Source organism: Nicotiana sylvestris, chromosome 4 (assembly GCF_000393655.2).
Source record: "Nicotiana sylvestris chromosome 4, ASM39365v2, whole genome shotgun sequence".
Lineage (NCBI taxonomy): Eukaryota > Viridiplantae > Streptophyta > Magnoliopsida > Solanales > Solanaceae > Nicotiana > Nicotiana sylvestris.
In genome coordinates, this window is record NC_091060.1 from 81,695,177 (window position 1) to 81,714,265 (window position 19,089).

General features: G+C 40.0%; 1 protein-coding gene across 3 annotated transcripts; it reads right to left on the minus strand.

Moving 5' to 3' along the window:
• Nucleotides 1-386: 386 nt before the first annotated feature.
• Nucleotides 387-5,865, minus strand: LOC104231541 (uncharacterized membrane protein At4g09580-like). 3 transcript variants are annotated; one of them, XM_009784553.2, is made up of 4 exons: nucleotides 5,224-5,865; nucleotides 1,744-2,014; nucleotides 1,466-1,636; nucleotides 387-880 (listed from the first exon to the last, which is right to left on the minus strand). In XM_009784553.2, exons 1-4 carry the CDS (start codon nucleotides 5,493-5,495, stop codon nucleotides 749-751), a joined length of 846 nt encoding a protein of 281 aa, XP_009782855.1. In that variant the 5' UTR covers nucleotides 5,496-5,865; the 3' UTR covers nucleotides 387-748. The 3 variants fall into 3 exon arrangements, with proteins under 3 accessions (XP_009782855.1, XP_009782856.1, XP_070028148.1); XM_009784554.2 differs by having other exon boundaries at nucleotides 5,359-5,858; XM_070172047.1 differs by lacking the exon at nucleotides 387-880 and adding an exon at nucleotides 917-1,047 and having other exon boundaries at nucleotides 5,224-5,859.
• Nucleotides 5,866-19,089: the final 13,224 nt, after the last annotated feature.

Here is a 19,089-nt window from a genome sequence, read left to right on the forward strand (position 1 = left end):
TTAAGAAAATATGACGTGGATCATAGTACTTACATTCCTAAGAAAAAGCTTCATTTTTATCTTATTATTTCATCTAAGAATAATGATTTTAGCCTAAATCACAACCATATTCTCCTTTAGTATTGGATTCTCATGAAATAGACGACACAACACAAACACTTTACATCAATATTAGTGGCGATTCAATCATTTGGAGATGTTCAAATCTGTTACATGCATAATAATAAAGCAGCCATAAAACAAGCAACTGAGTACAATCCTTAACAAGCATTTTAGAGCATAAAAGGGATGTAATGAGCTCCTTGGCCAGTTGCTGCCTTTCACAGCTTCATGCATTTGACCAAATTTTGCAAACTTTATTGATCTATTTATCGAAAAATAATCCATAAGATCAAACAACACCGTGTTCCACTATGAAGGTAATTGCAATGACAATGTTTTCATCTTACAATCAGAATCTATTTACTGTCTGTTACTTTTGGCATTGCAGTAAATAGGGAGTAGTAGTATATTCTATCACTTCGGCGTCAACCGATGACAGGGAGTAAATGGTTAACATAAAAAATGGGCGAAGAACACAGTATATAACAATTATCAACCCTCCTGATTAAACCTGTCATCACATGAAACTGCCTTTCCACCGTACTGGAAAATGAAGGGCTGTACCTCGGTCCTGCCTCAAATTTGCTGTGAAGTCGTAATACATATGTTAAAGTTCCTTTACAAGGTGATCTGCTGGTCGAAAACTCTATTCGTATATTCGCTTCCTCTTCAAGGCGGTTGGCAAAATTATGAGAGCACCAATGAGGAAAAGCACAGACAACGTCTTGAAATCATATAGATCTTTGACAGACTTCAGTTCCCCAAGTGCTACGCCGGCCTGACAATGTGAAGAATGAAAGCAGCACTTATGAGGTTGCAGTCATACAAATGGTTGTACATCACAAGCAATTCATCTGATATCATCTCAACCAAAATGTTAAATGTGCCAGCTCAGCCTCGAGTCCTGCCCAAGTCTAGTTGGCTGCACTAGTTGGGATCTGCCGCCTGGATCAATCGCCAAATTATTCAACTAAAGAGTATTTTGACATATTTTTATGCCCTATATTTCTCAGTCCATTCACCCAGTATAGCTTACTATTTTGAGAATTACCAAACAAGACTCTTGATAACCTTACCTCATTCACTCCCATAAAATGTCACAAATTATCATATGACAGCTAACCCTCCTGCCAGCAAACAATTGGATTACAGTTTATCTTATACTCCCTATAAATATAATCTCTTTTTGGAGAACCACGTTACAGTTCTTTTCAACGTACCAATAATCTCTTCTAGGACACAATAGTCTAAACAACTTCAAGGAACAGAAAATACAGACAAGAAAGCTGAAGAGAAAGAGGGGAAGAAGAAAAAAAGAAAGAAATGGAAGATAGAAACCACTACTAACAGAAGAAAGACTTACCTTTACTGTAATATAAGCAGCTGGGATGAGACCAACTGCAGTGGCCAAAAAGAAAGTATGGAATGGTATATCCACAATAGGAGATGCCAAATTGATGAAAAGATTTGGCAATGTTGGAGTTATTCTCAAAAAAAGCATGTAATTGAGCAACTTATCCCGACGCTTGGCTATCTGAAACCACAAAGTTTCTCATTAGTGTGCACCAAATTGAGAGCTATGATGAATATAGTAGAAATAGGTAGCACATCACTAGTAATTACTTTCAGAAGATTACAGACCTCTGCCTGGAAAAATCTCAACTTTTCAGGCCACATCCAGTTAACTATAGGCCTGCCGATCAATTTAGACAGAAAATAGCAGGACGATGCACCAGCTGTTGCATTAAAGACAACCAAGAGAAGCCCTCTGAAAACGCCGAAAAGTGCTCCAGCAAGTAAGGACATGAAAATTGTCCCAGGAATCATAAATGTCTGCATGAATATGTATATTGAGCAGTAACCAAGAATGAATTTTGCCGGGTAGACTTCCGCATACATTCCGAGGTTATCCCTGAATGAAACAAAATAACCTAATGAGTCATGACATTCCAACAAAAATGGAACCAGCAGAAAAAATTAAGGACACACCTCGCAAAGCATGAGATCCAGTGTCAACAACTATAGGGGTATCAAGCTGTTGAGTCACACTATGAAGGTGTGGGAGAGGGTGGTGGAGCAGAGAGTGAGGACATGTATATCTATCTTTGAGAACCAGTTCGGATTTATGCTGGGACGGTCAACTATAGAAGCCATTCACCTTGTGAGACGATTGGTGGAGCAATATAGGGAGAGGAAAAGGACTTGCACATGGTGCTCATTGACCTAGAGAAGGCTTATGACAAAGTCCCGAGGGAGGTGTTATGGAGATGTTTGGAGATCAGCAGTCCCAGTGGCGTACATTAGGGTGATTAAGGACATGTACGAAGGTGCTAAGACTCGGGTGAGGACTGCGGGAGGAGATTCAGAGTTCTTCCCTATGGAGATGGGGTTGCATCAGGGATCAGCCCTTAGCCCGTTTTTGTTTGCCCTAGCATTGGATGTGTTGACACGACACATACAAGGGAGGGTGCCGTGGTGTACGTTATTCGCTGATGACATAGTTTTGATTGACGAGACGCGAGGTGGTGTTAATGCTAGGTTGGAAGTTTGGAACAAACGCTGGAGTCCAAAGGTTTCAAGTTGAGTAGGTCGAGTGCAAGTTCAGTGATGAGAGGCATGAAGAAGAAGTGGAAGTTAAGATTGATACTCAAGTCATTCCCACAAGAGATAGTTTCAAGTATCTTGGGTCTATAATCCAAGGCAACAGAGAGATTGACGAGGATGTTACTCACCGCATTGGAGCGGGTTGGATAAGATGGAGGCTAGCTTCGGGGGTTTTATGCGATAAGAATGTGCCGCCTAGACTTAAAGGGTAAATTCTACAAGGTGGTGGTTAGACCAGCTATGTTGTATGGAGCTGAGTGTTGGCCCGTCAAGAAGTCCCATGTCCACAAGATGAGCATGGCTGAAATTAGGATGTTGAAATGGATGTGTGGACATACCAGGAAAGACAAGATCGGGAATGAAGTTATTAGGGATAAGGCGGGAGTGGCATCAGTGGAAGCCAAGTTGCGGGAATCGAGGCTGCGATGGTTTGGGCATGTGAGAAGGAGAGACATAGATGCCCCGGTTAGGAGGTGTGAGAGGTTGACCATGGCGAGCTTGAGTAAGGGTAGGGGTAGGCCAAAAAAGTATTGGGGAGGGGTTATTAGACAGGACATGTCGGTGCTTCACCTAACTGAGGACATGACTAGCGATAGGGAGATGTGGAGGTCGATGATTAAGGTGGTGGGTTGACAGGTAGTTTTGAGTTTCTCCTAGGTTACCAGTAGTACTAGTAATATTCTTGTTGTTGGTTGAAATTTACTTCCTTTTAGTCTGTTATTATATCTGGTACTTAGCAAAAAAGTCCAATGTTTTTGTATGCTACTGGAAATTGTTGCTCCCTGATTATTACTATTTGATGCTATTCTTTCTCTCTTTTACTGGAAATTGTTGCTCCCGATTGCTACTATCTGATGTTACTTTTTCTCTCTACCTCCCCAGGTAGGGGTAAGGTCTGCGTACACATTACCCTCCCCAGACCCCACTTGTGGGACTATACTGGGTATGTTGTTGTAGATCTAGTGTCGTATCAAAATACTTTTACAAAAATTTAGAAAAGAAAACACCATTAGCAGAAATTACATGAAAGTTTCCAATCATTGAGCAACAGTACAAGCATGCGATGATGAAGAAATAAGGATAGCCACCAGTAAGAAAGATGCTACTATTAGACGCTAACTTACTTTTTTCTTTCTTTCTGGATAACAGAGTAATCCACAGTGTTGCAAGGTTTGAAACCCGGAGGATAACCATTCTCCACTTAAATAATAAGGTTTTTGTCTGAAATAGGGTTTGAACCCATGATGTGATGTGCACCTAACGCACACATCATGTGTTGTGCTTTTACCACAAGTAAAGCCTTGGGGGCGATGCGTACTTTCTCTCTTGCTACTCAACCTTGCAAATATTATAGTTATTCACGGAGCCAAACCAAAAGTTTGAGGGTCAATATGTATCTAGCCTGTTTGATTTTCTTAATATTACTTGCTTATATTTCGTGCCTCATATATTTTCATCAGAAAACTAAAGAGTGATCTCCTCTTCTCCAAAATATTTTCTGATGAGTCCAAGCTTTGAAACAAAATGATTGGGTAAGGTCTGCCTTCTTGAAGGTAGCGGTAAGGTCTGCGTATACACTACCCTCCCCAGACCCCACTTGTGGGATTACACTGGGTTTTTTGTTGTTGTAAATGAAAAACGTGCTACCCTAAACATCTTCAACAGAAAAACAAGGGTAATATATAGCCTCCCCCTACTTTCTTCTGTTTAAATTACTATCATCACTTATTGAGGGGGGCAGGGTGAATCTAAGGTGAATGAGAAACTCATAATCCATCCAGTAATCACTTGGGGGGGGGGGGTGTACAAATATTGAAACAAGATTTTCGTGACATCAACAATAACCACTTCCCAATACAAATAGGAACAACCAACAGAAACTCAAAAACATTTGAGGCCTAAAAAATGCGTGGATATTCGTCATACAACTTTAGAGCCAGTCTACTGCCATTGCAAACAGTTAGTGCTCTCCTGATAAGTTACAACTAGTAAAAAATTCGATCTCCAATTCACAGACTATCTCAACCTCTATTGTAACTTTCAAATGACTCTACATTTCCTTGAATAAGTTATAAAGTCGATTAAAAGAACCACTAACTTGCAGACTAGGCATATTTACAATAAAATCACTTGAAGTATGAATATAATTTTCCCTCAAATACAAAACAATACTCCTTTTGTTTCATTTTATGTGACACTATTTCCTTATTAATATGTTCCTAAAAGAATGACACGTTTCTATATTTGAAAATAATTTAACTTTCATTTTACCCTCAACGAGAAGCTTTTATAGTCACACAAATCTTATGGCATGGCATGTATAGAATTACGGCATGACATGTATCGAGTTAAGCTATGTCAAGTAAATTGTAATATCTACACAGAAAAATTCCTATTTGATTTGACAAGTAAAATAAATCAATTCCGTCAACTTCAACCCATAATTTCCAAACACAATACCTAAAGATCATAAATGAGGGAAGCACAGAGACAAATAATAGTGAAAAGTGAGACTACTTGAGAATGCGGAGATCAGAGATGGTACGAGGCAGCTTAAGTTGAGCATACTCAGGAGCTGGCATTGACAAGTAAATGCAAAGCAAGCCTGTTGAGAACACCAAAATAACAGCAAAAGCTGCTCCAAATTCCCACCTTGACAATGGAAACTTCCCTTCCTTGTACCTCTTTCCCGTCGGCGAATCCAATTCAGCTGCAACACACGACATATCCACCCTCTTCTCTTCATCAAACCGACCCGTATCCACCACTATACTCCTTGGTGCAGCCATTACCACAGCAAATATTGATCGTGACACTCTAATTCTGATTCATGCTGATCCAACTAGAAAAAACTTCAAATTCTAAGCGTTCTTGATTTCACAAATCTAACCAATACCTCCTCACCAAAATGCCCAATTAATTACAGGGACTTTTCAGGAATGGACTGATCCATGAAACCCAGATTTTGTAAAATATCAATAGAAATAAATTAAATGAGCAGAAAAAACAGAATTGGGAGCTTGGGGTTACAGCACAGAACACAAAGAAAAAAACAAGAGGACAAGGATTATATAAGTTAGGGATTTTGGGATACTTTCTTAGATTCTTTTTCGTTCTACATTTTTTTTTTTTTTTTTTTTTTACTTTTCGTTTCAAGCTAAGGACTTGCGATATTTCCTTGATATAAAAGGCATATGCTTTTCTTGATTTGGTGAGATTGAAGAAAGCGACAGTTGAGAAACGTTTTCAATTATCTAGTAGTATATACTAAAAAACACATGGAATCCATTTATTAATTTTGTGTAAACATAAGAAATTCTTTTAAAACTTGCTTGGTGTATTGGTAAAAAAGTGGACATATCACATGGCCAAATCAACTGATGACACATAGCGGGCGATGCCAAATTGAGTACGGAAACAATCGATGGATCTAGGAATGGCAATGGAGCGGTGCGGGTGCGGGACGGGTTTCAGCATTCGCGGGGAGGGGTGGGTTACATTGTTTGCGGAGGTGGGGCGGGGCGGGTTCTAATTTCTTTTTAAAAAATTAATGCGGGGCGGGGCGGGTCGCGAGTCAAGATTTTTATTTTTTTTGAGCTAAAACCGTATATAGGGTTGTAATTTACAAGCATTTTTCCTTTTCCTTTTTCTGCAATTTTTTTTTTGTTCAAGTCCTATATCTTCACAAATTAAAAAGAAAATATGTAATACCCCAATTTATTTTATTTTCTGTATTCTTGTTTTCAGAGATGTTGTAGTAAGCAGGAATATTCAATATCTTAAATTAGTTTGACAAAGTAAACAACTTGGAAGGTGTTGAAGGAGTTCGCAGAATTGTTTGTCTTTTTCAGTTGAGACCATTTCATTATGGCCTAAATATATTATTATTCTTCAGTTAAACATATTTGTCTTTAGTAAAATGGGCGGGGTGGTTTTTTGCGGGGCGGGGCGGGGCGGTTAAAAACAACAAATTTTGTTTTGCGGGGAGGGGCAAGGAGGCTTGGAGTCTTCGCGGGTTTGCCCCGCAACCGCCCCGCCCTGCACCATTTGCCATCCCTAGATGGATCGAAGGGTCTTTAGGTCATTTGAAGAATGGGTCGAGATCAATTGAGCCGAGATCTTTGATACCAAAATTGTTTATATGGGGTCAATTAAGGAGTCAACGCAAGAAGATTTTTCGTAAAGTCTCACATGTACGAATAAAGAAGAAGAATCGGTCAATCCCAAATAAGAAAAGATGTGGCATTACTTGCAGATCGGTTACAGATCATCTAGGCGTAACGTGCTGAAAAAGCGAGTAATGATGGCAACGTATAAGCGAGATATTAAGGGGACGGTTAATGGAAATCTTACTATTGAAACCCCCACTTCTCTCACTTTATATCCCATGAGAAGTACTCGAGAATACCTTCTAGTGTTATGCTGCATTGTTACTAAGAAAAGTGAGATCTTCAAGAAGAAGCAATTTCGATAAGAATTTCTCTTTGCCCTTGCTACATATGATATTTTCATTTATTTTTTTTACTGTTATTATTCAATTTTCTTTTATTTATATTTGAGAAAGACGAGGAAGGTAAGATATTGGTGGATGAAGCGTGTATTAAACTTAGGTGGTAGACATATTTCCATAATCTTTTAAACGACGATGGGGACATGAACATCGTGCATGGTGAGTTCGAAAACTCAAAACCAACGAGATTTTGGTTTTTGTAGGCGCTTTAAGGTTGAGGAGGTTGAGAGGGTGATGCGGAAGATGATCAGAGGTAAAGTGACTGGGCCGGATGGGATTCCAGTGGAAATTTAGAAGGAAGCGGGTCGGGCAGGCTTGGGGTGGCTTACTAGTTTGTTTAATGTCATTTTTAGGACGCAGAAGATGCCCAATGAATGGAAGTGGAGCTTGATGGTCCCAGTGTACAAGAATAAATGTGATGTCCAGAGTTGCAATAACTATAGGGGTATCAAGCTGCTGAGTCACACTATGAAAGTTTTTAGAGAGGGTGGTGGAGAGGAGGGATGAGTTGTCCAGTGATAAGTTGTACAGTGAGATTGAGCATTTGTGCCAAGAGGTTATGATTGTGACCTAGTATGCTATGAGATTTACAGAGTTATCACACTATGCAGCTCTTCTAGTTTCTATTGAGAGCAAGGGTCCGCAGAGCTCTGGAATATTTTCTCCTATTGAATTCACCTCTAAGATTGGCGACTTGTTTTCCATAATCTCTTAGTTTGCTACTCTATATTAGTTTTATTTAAATATTCATACTTTAGAATATCGCTTGAATAGATTAATTGTCTTAGTTAAATTTATTAAATAGTTAATCACAACTCCCTGTGGATACGATATCTTGACTTACAATCCTATATTACTTGTACGATTACATATACTTACGTGTGCGTTTGGGAGCAAAACTTGTTGCTCTCAAACGCACACGCAAGTATACGTGGTCGTACAAGTAATATAATGATAAGAACAATGTTGAACCCACAGAGACTTGTGTTAACTACCCACTAATTTCACCAAAATTATTATTTAGTCAAGTCAATCAAAGTTTAATAGTGTGATTATAACTGAGCAATGAATGTAATAAGTAACTAATTAATCAAGCAAAAAATGGTTGTTGAGAATTCAGTAGAGATGAACATTCTAGGGTTGTGATTGATTTACCAATCCTATTCTATTCTAATCAACTCTCCCTTTCATACAATTCGCTCATGATTGCTAATTAATCGAGTAATTGTTGAAGTTGTTGAAGGATTATGGTATAACTATTTTGTATCATCTGGGGAAGGCTAATGTGGTAGCAGACACCTTAAGTAGAAAGGCGGAGAGCATGAGGAGTTTCGCATTTATTCCAACTAAGGAGAGGCCTTTAACTATGGATGTTCAGACGTTAATCAATACATTGGTGATATTGGATATATCGGAGCCAAGAAGAGTTTTTGCTTGTGTTATTAGTTTGAGCGCATCAAGGCTAGCCAATATGATGATTCCTGTTTTCTTGTCCTCAAGGCCATGATGCATCAAGGTAGTGCTAAGGAGGTGACTATTAGTGATGATGGTGTGTTGAGACTTCATGGTCGTGTTTGTATTCCTAATGTTGATGGCTTGAGAGAGTTGATTCTTGAGGAGATGCACAGTTCGTGGTATTCTATTAATCACGAAGATGTATCGTGACATAAAGTATTATTATTAGTGGAGAAGGACATTGTTGGGCATGTTTCAGGGTGTTTAAACTTCCAACAAGTCAAGTATAAGCATAAAAAAACGTGTGGTTTTCTTTAGAATATTGATATACCGGAGTGGAAGTAGGAACACATCACTATATACTTTGTGATGGGATTGCCATGGACCTTGAGGAAGTTGGATACCATTTGGGTCATTGTGGATCGATTGATCAAATCGACACATTTCATTCTGGTTATGACTTTCTACGCTTCAGAGAGGTTGACCCAAATCTACATCAAAGAAATTGTTCGCTTTCATGGTGTAAATATCTCTATCATCTCAAATGGTGGCATTCAGATGGAGTTGAGTACTGCATTTCACCCTCAAACATACGGATAGTCCGAGTGCCCTATTCAGATCTTGGAGGATACGTTGAGGGCCTGTATCATTGATTTCGGGGGTCAATGGGATCAGTTTCTACCTTTTGCGGAGTTCGCCTACAATTATTATTCTAGTATCCAGATGGCTCTGTACGAGGCCCTATATGGGAGGTGCCGTAATTCTCAGATTGGTTGTTTAGAGCCCGATGAGGCTAGGTTATTGGGCACGAACTTGGTCCGTTATGATTTGGAGAAGGTAAAATTGATGTAGAAGAGACTTCACACAGCTTAGTCCAGGAAAAAGAGTATGCTGATAGGCAAGCCCATGATGTGGCATTCATTGAGGGCGAGAAGATTCTTCTTAGTGTATCATCTTTGAAGGGTGTGATAAGGTTTGGAAAGAAGGGCAAGTTGAGCCCGAGGTATATTGCTTCTTTTGAGGTATTAGAGAGTGTCTGCGAGTTTGTTTATAAACTTGTTTTACCTCCTAGTCTTTTGGGAGTTCATCTGGTATTTCATGTTTCTATGCTTCAGAAGTATCATGAAGATAAGTCACACATTTTGGACTTCAGCACAGTGCAGCTAGATCAGAATCTAGATTATGAGGAAGAGCCAATGACCATTTTGGATAGGCAGGTTTGGAAGCTCGGGTCTAAGGAGATCGCGTCACTAAAGGTCCAGTGGAGAGGTCAGCCGGTTGAGGTGGAGACTTGGGAGACCGAGCATGATATGCAGAGAAGGTACTTTCACCTTTTTGGAATTCTAGGTGTGATTCTAAACCCATTTGAGGACGAACATTTGTTTAATAGTCGGAGAATGTGTCACGACCTAAACCGGAGGGCCGCGACGGGCACCCGACCCTTACTTGCCAAGCACCAACATAATATATACTTAACCATAAAATCATGCATAAATAGGCCAGAAGGACCGTAATGAGATGACCTGAACATAAAGAATACTCAATAAAGGACAACCCTAAAATGATATACATGCGATACATATGCCTAAAAGGGCGAACAAAACATCTATACATATGACATCCATCTACAAGATTCTAAGGAATACATAAAAACCATAAGGATGGGACAGGCCCCGTCATACCCATAAACATATGTACATAAGTATATTGACTCGAAAGGCAATTCCGAGGCAATTGGAGTGAAACAACACTTCCTGTTGAACTGGTAGCCTACTAGGAGGACCATCAACCTGTCTAGTAGGATCTGTAGCACGACATGCAGCGTCCATAAATAAAAGAGACGTCAGTACAAATAAAGTACTGAATATGTAAGGCAGGAAGCATAGATAAGAACCATAATGTACGAGATATAGAATATACAACATGTAATATCTGAGTGCCTTTGAGGGCGACTGACATGAAATGCATGATACATACATATATATATATATATATATATATATATATATATATATATATATATATATATATATTCCTCTTGTTTCAATTTAGATGACAGACTTTCCTATTAGTTCGTTCCAAAAAGAATGGCACATTTCTATATTTAGAAATAATTCAACTCTAAGCTCTTCATTTTATCTATTTTACCCTTAATGAGAAGTTTTTATAATCACACAAATTTTATAGCCCCACAAAGCGTTTACCTCTTAAGCTTTTAAGACCACAAGTTTCAAAAGTCTTTTTTTTCTTCTTAAACTCTATACCCAGTCAAACTACCTCATCTAAGTTAAAACAGAGGGGGGTATGTGTGTGTGTGTGTGTGTATATATATATATATATAATAAAACCTATCAATGGTTGCACAATAAGTGTCGTACCCGACCAACTATAGCGCGACTCAGTAGAGTAAAATATGTACATATATATAATGCATGTTGGACTCATCGAATCACATTCTGACCCTTTTGGAGTGGCATATGGTCGGTAACTTCCGGAAACGTTATTAGAGCTAATTCGTCATCATGATTCTCAACATTTAATACATAAGAATAAAAGAAACAACATCAACATTAATCTTTCTATAAGAAGGGAAACAATGTAAGTACTGTTAGCTTCTAAGAGTGGAGTAGCTTTGGAAGCTCGTTCATTTACATTACGTACAATCGGAGTCGTGTAAAAGAAATAAAGGGACAGCCTCAAATACCTTGTATATATTGCCCAACCTCAAGCTATGCAAATATCATGGCTCCTTAGTCTACAATAAGAGAAGTGATACTATCGTTATCGTTTAAGCGTCGTGACTATTATATATCGACCACAACCTATTTTATGATAGAACGGGAAAAACCTCCACTATTTATATGACTTGCCACAAACTAGAACAATCACCAGACAACCCAAACAACATCAACAATACTCATATTAAGCTTCCCAAACAGTCCAACAATCAACAATAATACACCTATGATTTTCAAAAAATTGGGCAGCACCTATATCACTTTCTTTCCATTCAAAACAATACCAACAATGACAAGAAAAACATCAAAACAACACATCCAAGCTACTACATCAAGAACCAGAAGAAACCTAGATCAAAAACCTTCCAAAATAGTCCCATACGCATAATACCTCAAACATACTTCCAATTTCAAGTTTAATATGTTTTCCTTCAACGACTAGGCTTGCTATGACCTAAAACGACTCAACCCAAGGATAGGGGTAAAGAACATACTTATTTCATAGAAATCCCCAATTTTCATAGTTTAATTCGTTGCTAGACTCCTCAATCAGTCATGAAAAGAGAAAGCGGTAAACTATCAACTAGTTTAGGTTCCTAAGACTTGAATCCACTTGTTTCACCTTCTCCACCATTTATTTGGCTTCCTAACTCTACGGATATGTTTAGGAGGTATATATAGAGTTTTAGTTCTGATTTGGGTTGATGTATACGAATGCCACAACTTTATATATCAAAATAATCCTCAACCGACCTTGTGGGTCCCAAAGGGAGTTGCTTGTGCAGTCTTGCAAAAATGCAAATATCTCTCTACTATGATGTTGTATATATGAACGGCTTAATGATATGTAAAATAGACTTATAGATATTCAATTTGGTGGATGGATCACCCTGTAAATCTAAGTACATTGGGAGAAAAGTTCAGTAACATTAGAGCTAACTTTTCAGTAAAATTATGAACTTAACTTGCGACAATTTTTATCGATTTTTGTTTCATAAATCGTTTGACTTCAAAATTAACACAAGAATATCATAAAACAAAAATACCTCATCAAATCATCATCTTATCATGTTAATCACCCAATCTCACCCCAGAAAGTACGAGTTATAATATTCCCAAATTACCGACTTTCGATGAAACTTATTTGCTTCTATTCGTTTTAACTTCTAAACCCTCCAACATATTCTATGCATGGTTTTATACACTCATGAACTTGAGAATAGTATTGATTGTCGAGATTATGTCTAATACTTCATGACATACTTTGACGTGTAAAAATATAGGATGTAACATATGTAATGGCCGGTCGTATAGTGTATTTGAGCCCCGTTCCCTATTTGTTGCTTCCCTTATGCTTGATTGTTGTTTTACGACTTTCGGAGATGGTTAATTTAGTTCTGAGAAGGTTTTGAATTGGAACACTTAGTTTTATTATTGTAATCTTAAGTTGTAAGAGTTGACCAATATTTCACTTTGGTGTAAATGACCTCAAATTTGTAATTTGATGGTTCTAATGGGTTCGTATGGTGGTTTTAAACTTAGGCGTATGTTCGGATTTGGTTTTGGAGGTTCCAATGGTGATTAGGCTCTAATTATCGAAAGTTGACAATTTGAAGGTTTGGAGAGTTCCCAAGATTGACCAGGAATTGACTTCGATGGTAACTGGTTCAAATTGTTGTTCCGGAACTTGGAATTGGTTTGTTTTGTCATTTGAAACTTGTGTGCAAGGTTTGGTTGCCTTCTAAGTTGGTTAGGGATGAATCAGATGCTCGATTGAGAATTATTGAAGTTCTTGAACTTGAAGGTAAGGCTGTATTGTGGGCCAGACCTGGGCCTAAATGGGCCGGGTCAAATGGTCCCAGGCTCTAGCAGGCCGATCTATGGCGGTCTGGGGTCAAATGGTCCCGGGATTAGCGGTCATGGAGGGTGGAACTGGCCCACTATGGGCCTATGCCCACATGGTCCCGGGCTAAATGGGCCGTACCCACGGGCCTAAGTGTTTCGGGCTATTTTTTTTGAATTATTTTTATCTAAAGCAATTTCTTGTAAATTATATATATATATATATATATATATATATATATATATATATATATATATATATATATATATATATATAAATATACTATATAAATTGTTTAAATGTATATATAATTACTCTATATACTATATATGTCACGACCCGAATTTCCCACCCTCGGGAGTTATGATGGCGCCTACTAATGTGAGCTAGGCAAGCCAATTCTTAACTGCTACTTCATTAACAAATTACTTCTTTTGACAATTATCAGTAATATCATAAAAACAACGGAATTAAATAAATATGCGGAAGATGTAAATTAAAGAAACTGAACAATAATGCGGAAATCAATATATGCCTCTACCCAAGAACTGGTGTCACCTTACTCACGAACTTCTAAGAGTACTAAATACAATCGTTTGAAAGAAAAATATAGACTGTTTGTCTCGGAAACATGAGATAACAGACTGAAATAAAAGATAGAGGAGACGTGCGGACGCCTGCAAGGCTACCTCGGTGTCTCACTGGACTGAAGGCTGGCTCCCGCGCTACTGCTGCTTTCCAAGACTTGTATCTGTGCAAAAGAGCACATAGTGTAGTATCAGCACAACCGACCCCATGTGCTGGTAAGTGTCCAGCCTAACCTTGGCGAAGTAGTGACGAGGCTAGGACTAGACTCCAAATAAACCTGTGCAGTTCACACACACACACACACACACACACACATATACAGCGGAAAAGAGATACATGAATAACCAGTCAATGCGGGAAGGGGAAACATGATGTGGGGGTGAATATAGTTTCGAATAGAAAGACATCAAGATAGAAAAGAAACAACATAACTAGAATATCAACAAGAAAGCAGAAATCAACAATTTGCACGACATCACCCTTCGTGCTTTTACTCTTGTTCTCACCAAAACAATACACGACATCACCCTTCGTGCTTTACGCTCTTCCTCACCCAAACAACAATCACAAGGCAAATAGGGTAAGGAAATCTAATACCTCGAAGTAAATCAAATAACTACAAGTAATGAAAGAAACAACAAAACTCGGATATCAACAAGGAAATCAGAAATCAACAAATGCACGACATCACCCTTCGTGATTTTACTCTCGTCCTCACCAAATCAATCGTATCTTAATAATGTGCACGACATCACCCTTCGTGCTTTTACTCTATTTCCTCACAATATAGTCAATGAATATCGGTACAGAATGGTACATCGTACGACACGACATCACCCTTCATGCTTTACAGTTTTTCCTCACAATAGCAAACAATGCACGACATCACCCTTCGTGATTTATCGCTCTTCCTGACCCAAACAACAATCACCAACAATGGGCAATGGATTAAACAAATAATAATAATAGAAATCCCGACAAGGGAATACAATTAAACAGCTAAGTCCCGGCAAGGGAACAATATCAATAAATCTTAACATCCCGGCAAGGGAGATAATCAACAAAGCAACAGGCATCTCGGCAAGGGAACAATTCAATAACTCTTTCTCTTTCTTTCACTTCTTACTTTATAACTCACTTTACCACTTGAGCCAATGCTCCAAAGGGTTCCATTTATCTCAATTACTTTCACAATTCGTATTACCACTCGAGCCAATGCTTCTCGAAGTTCAAAGATCACAATTTCTTTCATATGCTTTTTACAACATATAGAAATCATCATTAAGGCATGAAAGATACAACAAGATCAGAATATTCGCAACATAAAGACTCACGGTCATGCTAGACACCAATGTATAGATACTCGTCACCATGCCTATACGTCGTACTCGACAATTAACACGTAGCAAGGTTAGACCAAACACTTACCTCGAAGCTTTGAACACCACTCAAGCCTCAATTATAGGTTTACCCCTTGATTCCACCACTAATCCGCTCGAATCTAGTCACAAGTTACTTAATTACATCAATAAGTGTTAAATGAATCAACCCCAATGCATAAAAATGATTTTTCCCAAAGTTTTACCCAAAGAGTCAAAAATCACCCCCGGGCCCACGTGGTCGAACCCGAGGTTCGGACCAAAACCCGATTACCCATTCCCCCACGAATCCAAATGTATAATTTGTTTTGAAATCAGACCTCAAATTGAGGTCCAAATCCCCAATTTTTTTGGGAAACCTAGGTTCTACCCAAAACACCCAATTTCCCCCATGAAAATCTTTGATTTTAAGTTGAAACCATGTTAAAAGATGTTAATGATTGAAGAAAACTAGTTAAAAATGAGTTATAGTTGATTTGGAGAAGAAAAGTTGTTTGAAAAATCGCCTCTTATATTTTTGGGGTTTTGAAAAGTGAAAATTACTGAAAATCCCGTCTATTTATACCCCTCTCAGACCCTCACCGTGGATCGCATAAAAAGGACTGCGGCCGCGGAGCTCCACCGTGGACCGCATTAAATGGACTACGGCCGCACAGGCCTCCCTGAAGACCTGCAGTTCAGCACCCTATGCGGACCGCACAAAGGCGACTGCGGCCACACAGTCTCCACCGCGCCTCGCACAAAGGCGACCGCGACCGCGCTGGCCCCTCCGCGGTCGCACGCGATTTCTCGCGGACCGCACTAAAGGGTTCAGAGGCCTGCAACTTCCTGAACCTGCAACATCTGACTTTCTAAGCCTAAGGCATCCCGGAACCTGCTCGAACTCACCCGAGCCCTCGAAACTCCAACCCAAGTATACAAACAACCTCAAAAACATCCTACGGACATATTCGTGTCAACAAATTACCAAAATAACATCACATTTCTCAATTAAGGTCCGGATCGCGTCAAACGAAGTCCGTTTTTAACCAAATTTTACAAGAATGACTCAAGTCATATATAAGACCTGTACGGGCCCGATACCAACTCGTTCTAATCAAATTTCATTTCAATTATCTTAGACATTTTTAGAAAAATAATTTCCTTAAAAAATTCACTTCTCGGGCTAGGGACCTCGGATTCCGATTCCGGGCATACGCCTGAGTCCCATATTTTCCTACGGACCTTCCGGGATCGTCAAATCACGGGTCCGAGTCCGTTTACCCAAAATGTTGACCGAAGTCAAATTTATTCATTTTAACATCAAAACTTAGCATTTTTCACAAAATTTCATATTTAAGCTTTCCGGCTACGCGCCCGGACTGCGCACGCAAATCGAAGTAACTCTAAATGGGGTTTTCAAGGCCTCGGAAGCACATAATGAGTAAGAAAATAGGTGAGGACCCTTTGGGTCGTCACATTCTCCACCTCTAAAACAACCGTTTGTCCTCGAACGGATAGAAGAAGGAAGTACCTGAGTCGGGGAACAAATGAGGATAACGGCTCCGCATATCGGACTCGGACTCCTAGGTCGATGCCTCAGGAGGCTGACCTCTCCACTGAACATGAACAGAAGGGAAACTCTTGGATCTCAACTGACGAACTTGCCGGTCTAGAATAGCTACTGGCTCCTCCTCATAGGACAAGTCCTTGTCCAACTGGACAATGCTGAAATCTAACACGTGGGATGGATTGCCGTGATACCTCCGAAGCATGGACACATGAAAAACTGGATGTACGGCTGATAAGCTCGGCGGCAATGCAAGTCTATAAGCCACCTCTCCCACTCGATCAAGAATCTCAAACGGACCAATGAACCTAGGGCTAAGCTTGCCCTTCTTCCCAAAATCTCATCACGCCCTTCATAGGCGACACTCGGAGCAATACCCGCTCACGAACCATAAAAGTCACATCTCGAACATTGCGATTTACATAGCTCTTTTGCCTGGACTGGGCTGTACGCAATCTATCCTGAATGATCCTGACCTTGTCCAAGGCCTCCTGAACCAGATCCGTACCCAACAACTGAGCCTCTCCCGGTTCAAACCATCCAACCGAAGATCGACACCGCCTACCATATAAAGCCTCATATGGAGCCATCTAGATACTCGACTGGTAACTGTTGTTGTAGGCAAACTCAGCTAAAGGTAAAAACTGATCCCACAAACCTCCAAACTCAATGACATAAGCTCGGATCATATCATCTAATATCTGAATAGTCCGCTCGGACTGCCCGTCCATCTGAGGATGAAATGCTGTACTCAACTCAACCTAGGTGCCTAACTCTCGCTGAACTACTCTCCAGAAACACGAGGTAAACTGCGTACCTCGGTCCGAAATGATAGATACCGGCACACCATGAAGGTGAACAATCTCCCAGATATAGATCTCAGCTAACCTCTCGGATGAATAGGAGACTGCCATATGAATAAAATGCGCCGACTTGGTCATCCTATCAACAATGACCCAAACTGCGTCGAACTTCTTCCGAGTCAGCGGAAGTCCAGTAATAAAGTCCATAGTGATCCACTCCCACTTCCACTCGGGAAGCTCAATCCTCTGAAATAAACCAACAGGCCTCTGATGCTCATACTTAACTTGTTGGCAATTCAAACACCGGGCCACATATGCAACGATATCCTTCTTCAATCTACGCCACCAATAATGCTTCCACAAATCTTGATACATCTTCGCGGCGCCCAAATGAATAGAGTACCAGGAACTATGGGCCTCCTCTAAAATCAACTCTCGAAGCCCATCCACATTAGGCACACAAACTCGACCCTGCAATCTCAAAACTCCATCAGCATCTAAGGTAACCTGCTTGGCACCTCCACGCTGCCCCGTGTCCCTAAGGACACACAAATGGGGATCATCAAACTGCCGATCACGAATACGCTCCAATAACGAAGAACGAGCGACCGTGCAAGCTAATACCCGCCTAGGCTCAGAAATATCCAATCTCACGAATCGATTGGCTAAGGCCTGAACATCCAAAGTAAGTGGCCTCTCACTGACTGGGATATAAGTAAGACTGCTCATACTAGCTGACTTTCTACTCAAAGCATCGACCACTACATTGGCCTTTCCCGGGTGATATAAGATAGTGATGTCATAATCCTTCAACAACTCCAACCACCTCATATGCCTCAAATTCAACTCCTTTTGCTTGAATAAATACTGAAGACTCTTGTGATCAGTGAATACCTCACATGCCATGCCATACAAATAATGCCTCCAGATCTTAAATGCGTGAACAATGGCTGCCAACTCCAAATCATGAACCGGATAGTTCTTCTCATAAATCTTCAACTGACTCGAAGCATAGGCAATGACCTTGCCATCCTGCATTAACACTACACCAAGCCCAATATGGGAAGCATCACAATAGACTGTGTAAGGCCCTAAACCCATGGGCAACACTAACATCGGTGCCGTAGTCAGAGCTGTCTTGAGCCTCTGAAAGCTCGCCTCACACTCGTTCGACCATCTGAACTAGGCACCCTTCTGGGTCAACCTGGTCATCGGGGCTGTGATAGATGAGAACCCTCCATGAACCGACGTTAATAGCCTGCCAATCCCAAGAAACTCCGAATATCTGTAGCTGATGCTGGTCTAAGCCAGTTCTTGACTGCTTCAATCTTCTTCGGGTCAACCTGAATACCCTTTGCTGATACGACATGACCCAAGAATGCAACTGAACTCAACTAGAACTCACACTTTGAGAACTTCGCATATAGCTGACTATCCTTCAGAGTCTGAAGAACCACTTTGAGATGCAACTCATGCTCTTCCTGGCTGCGGGAATATACTAGGATATCATCAATGAAG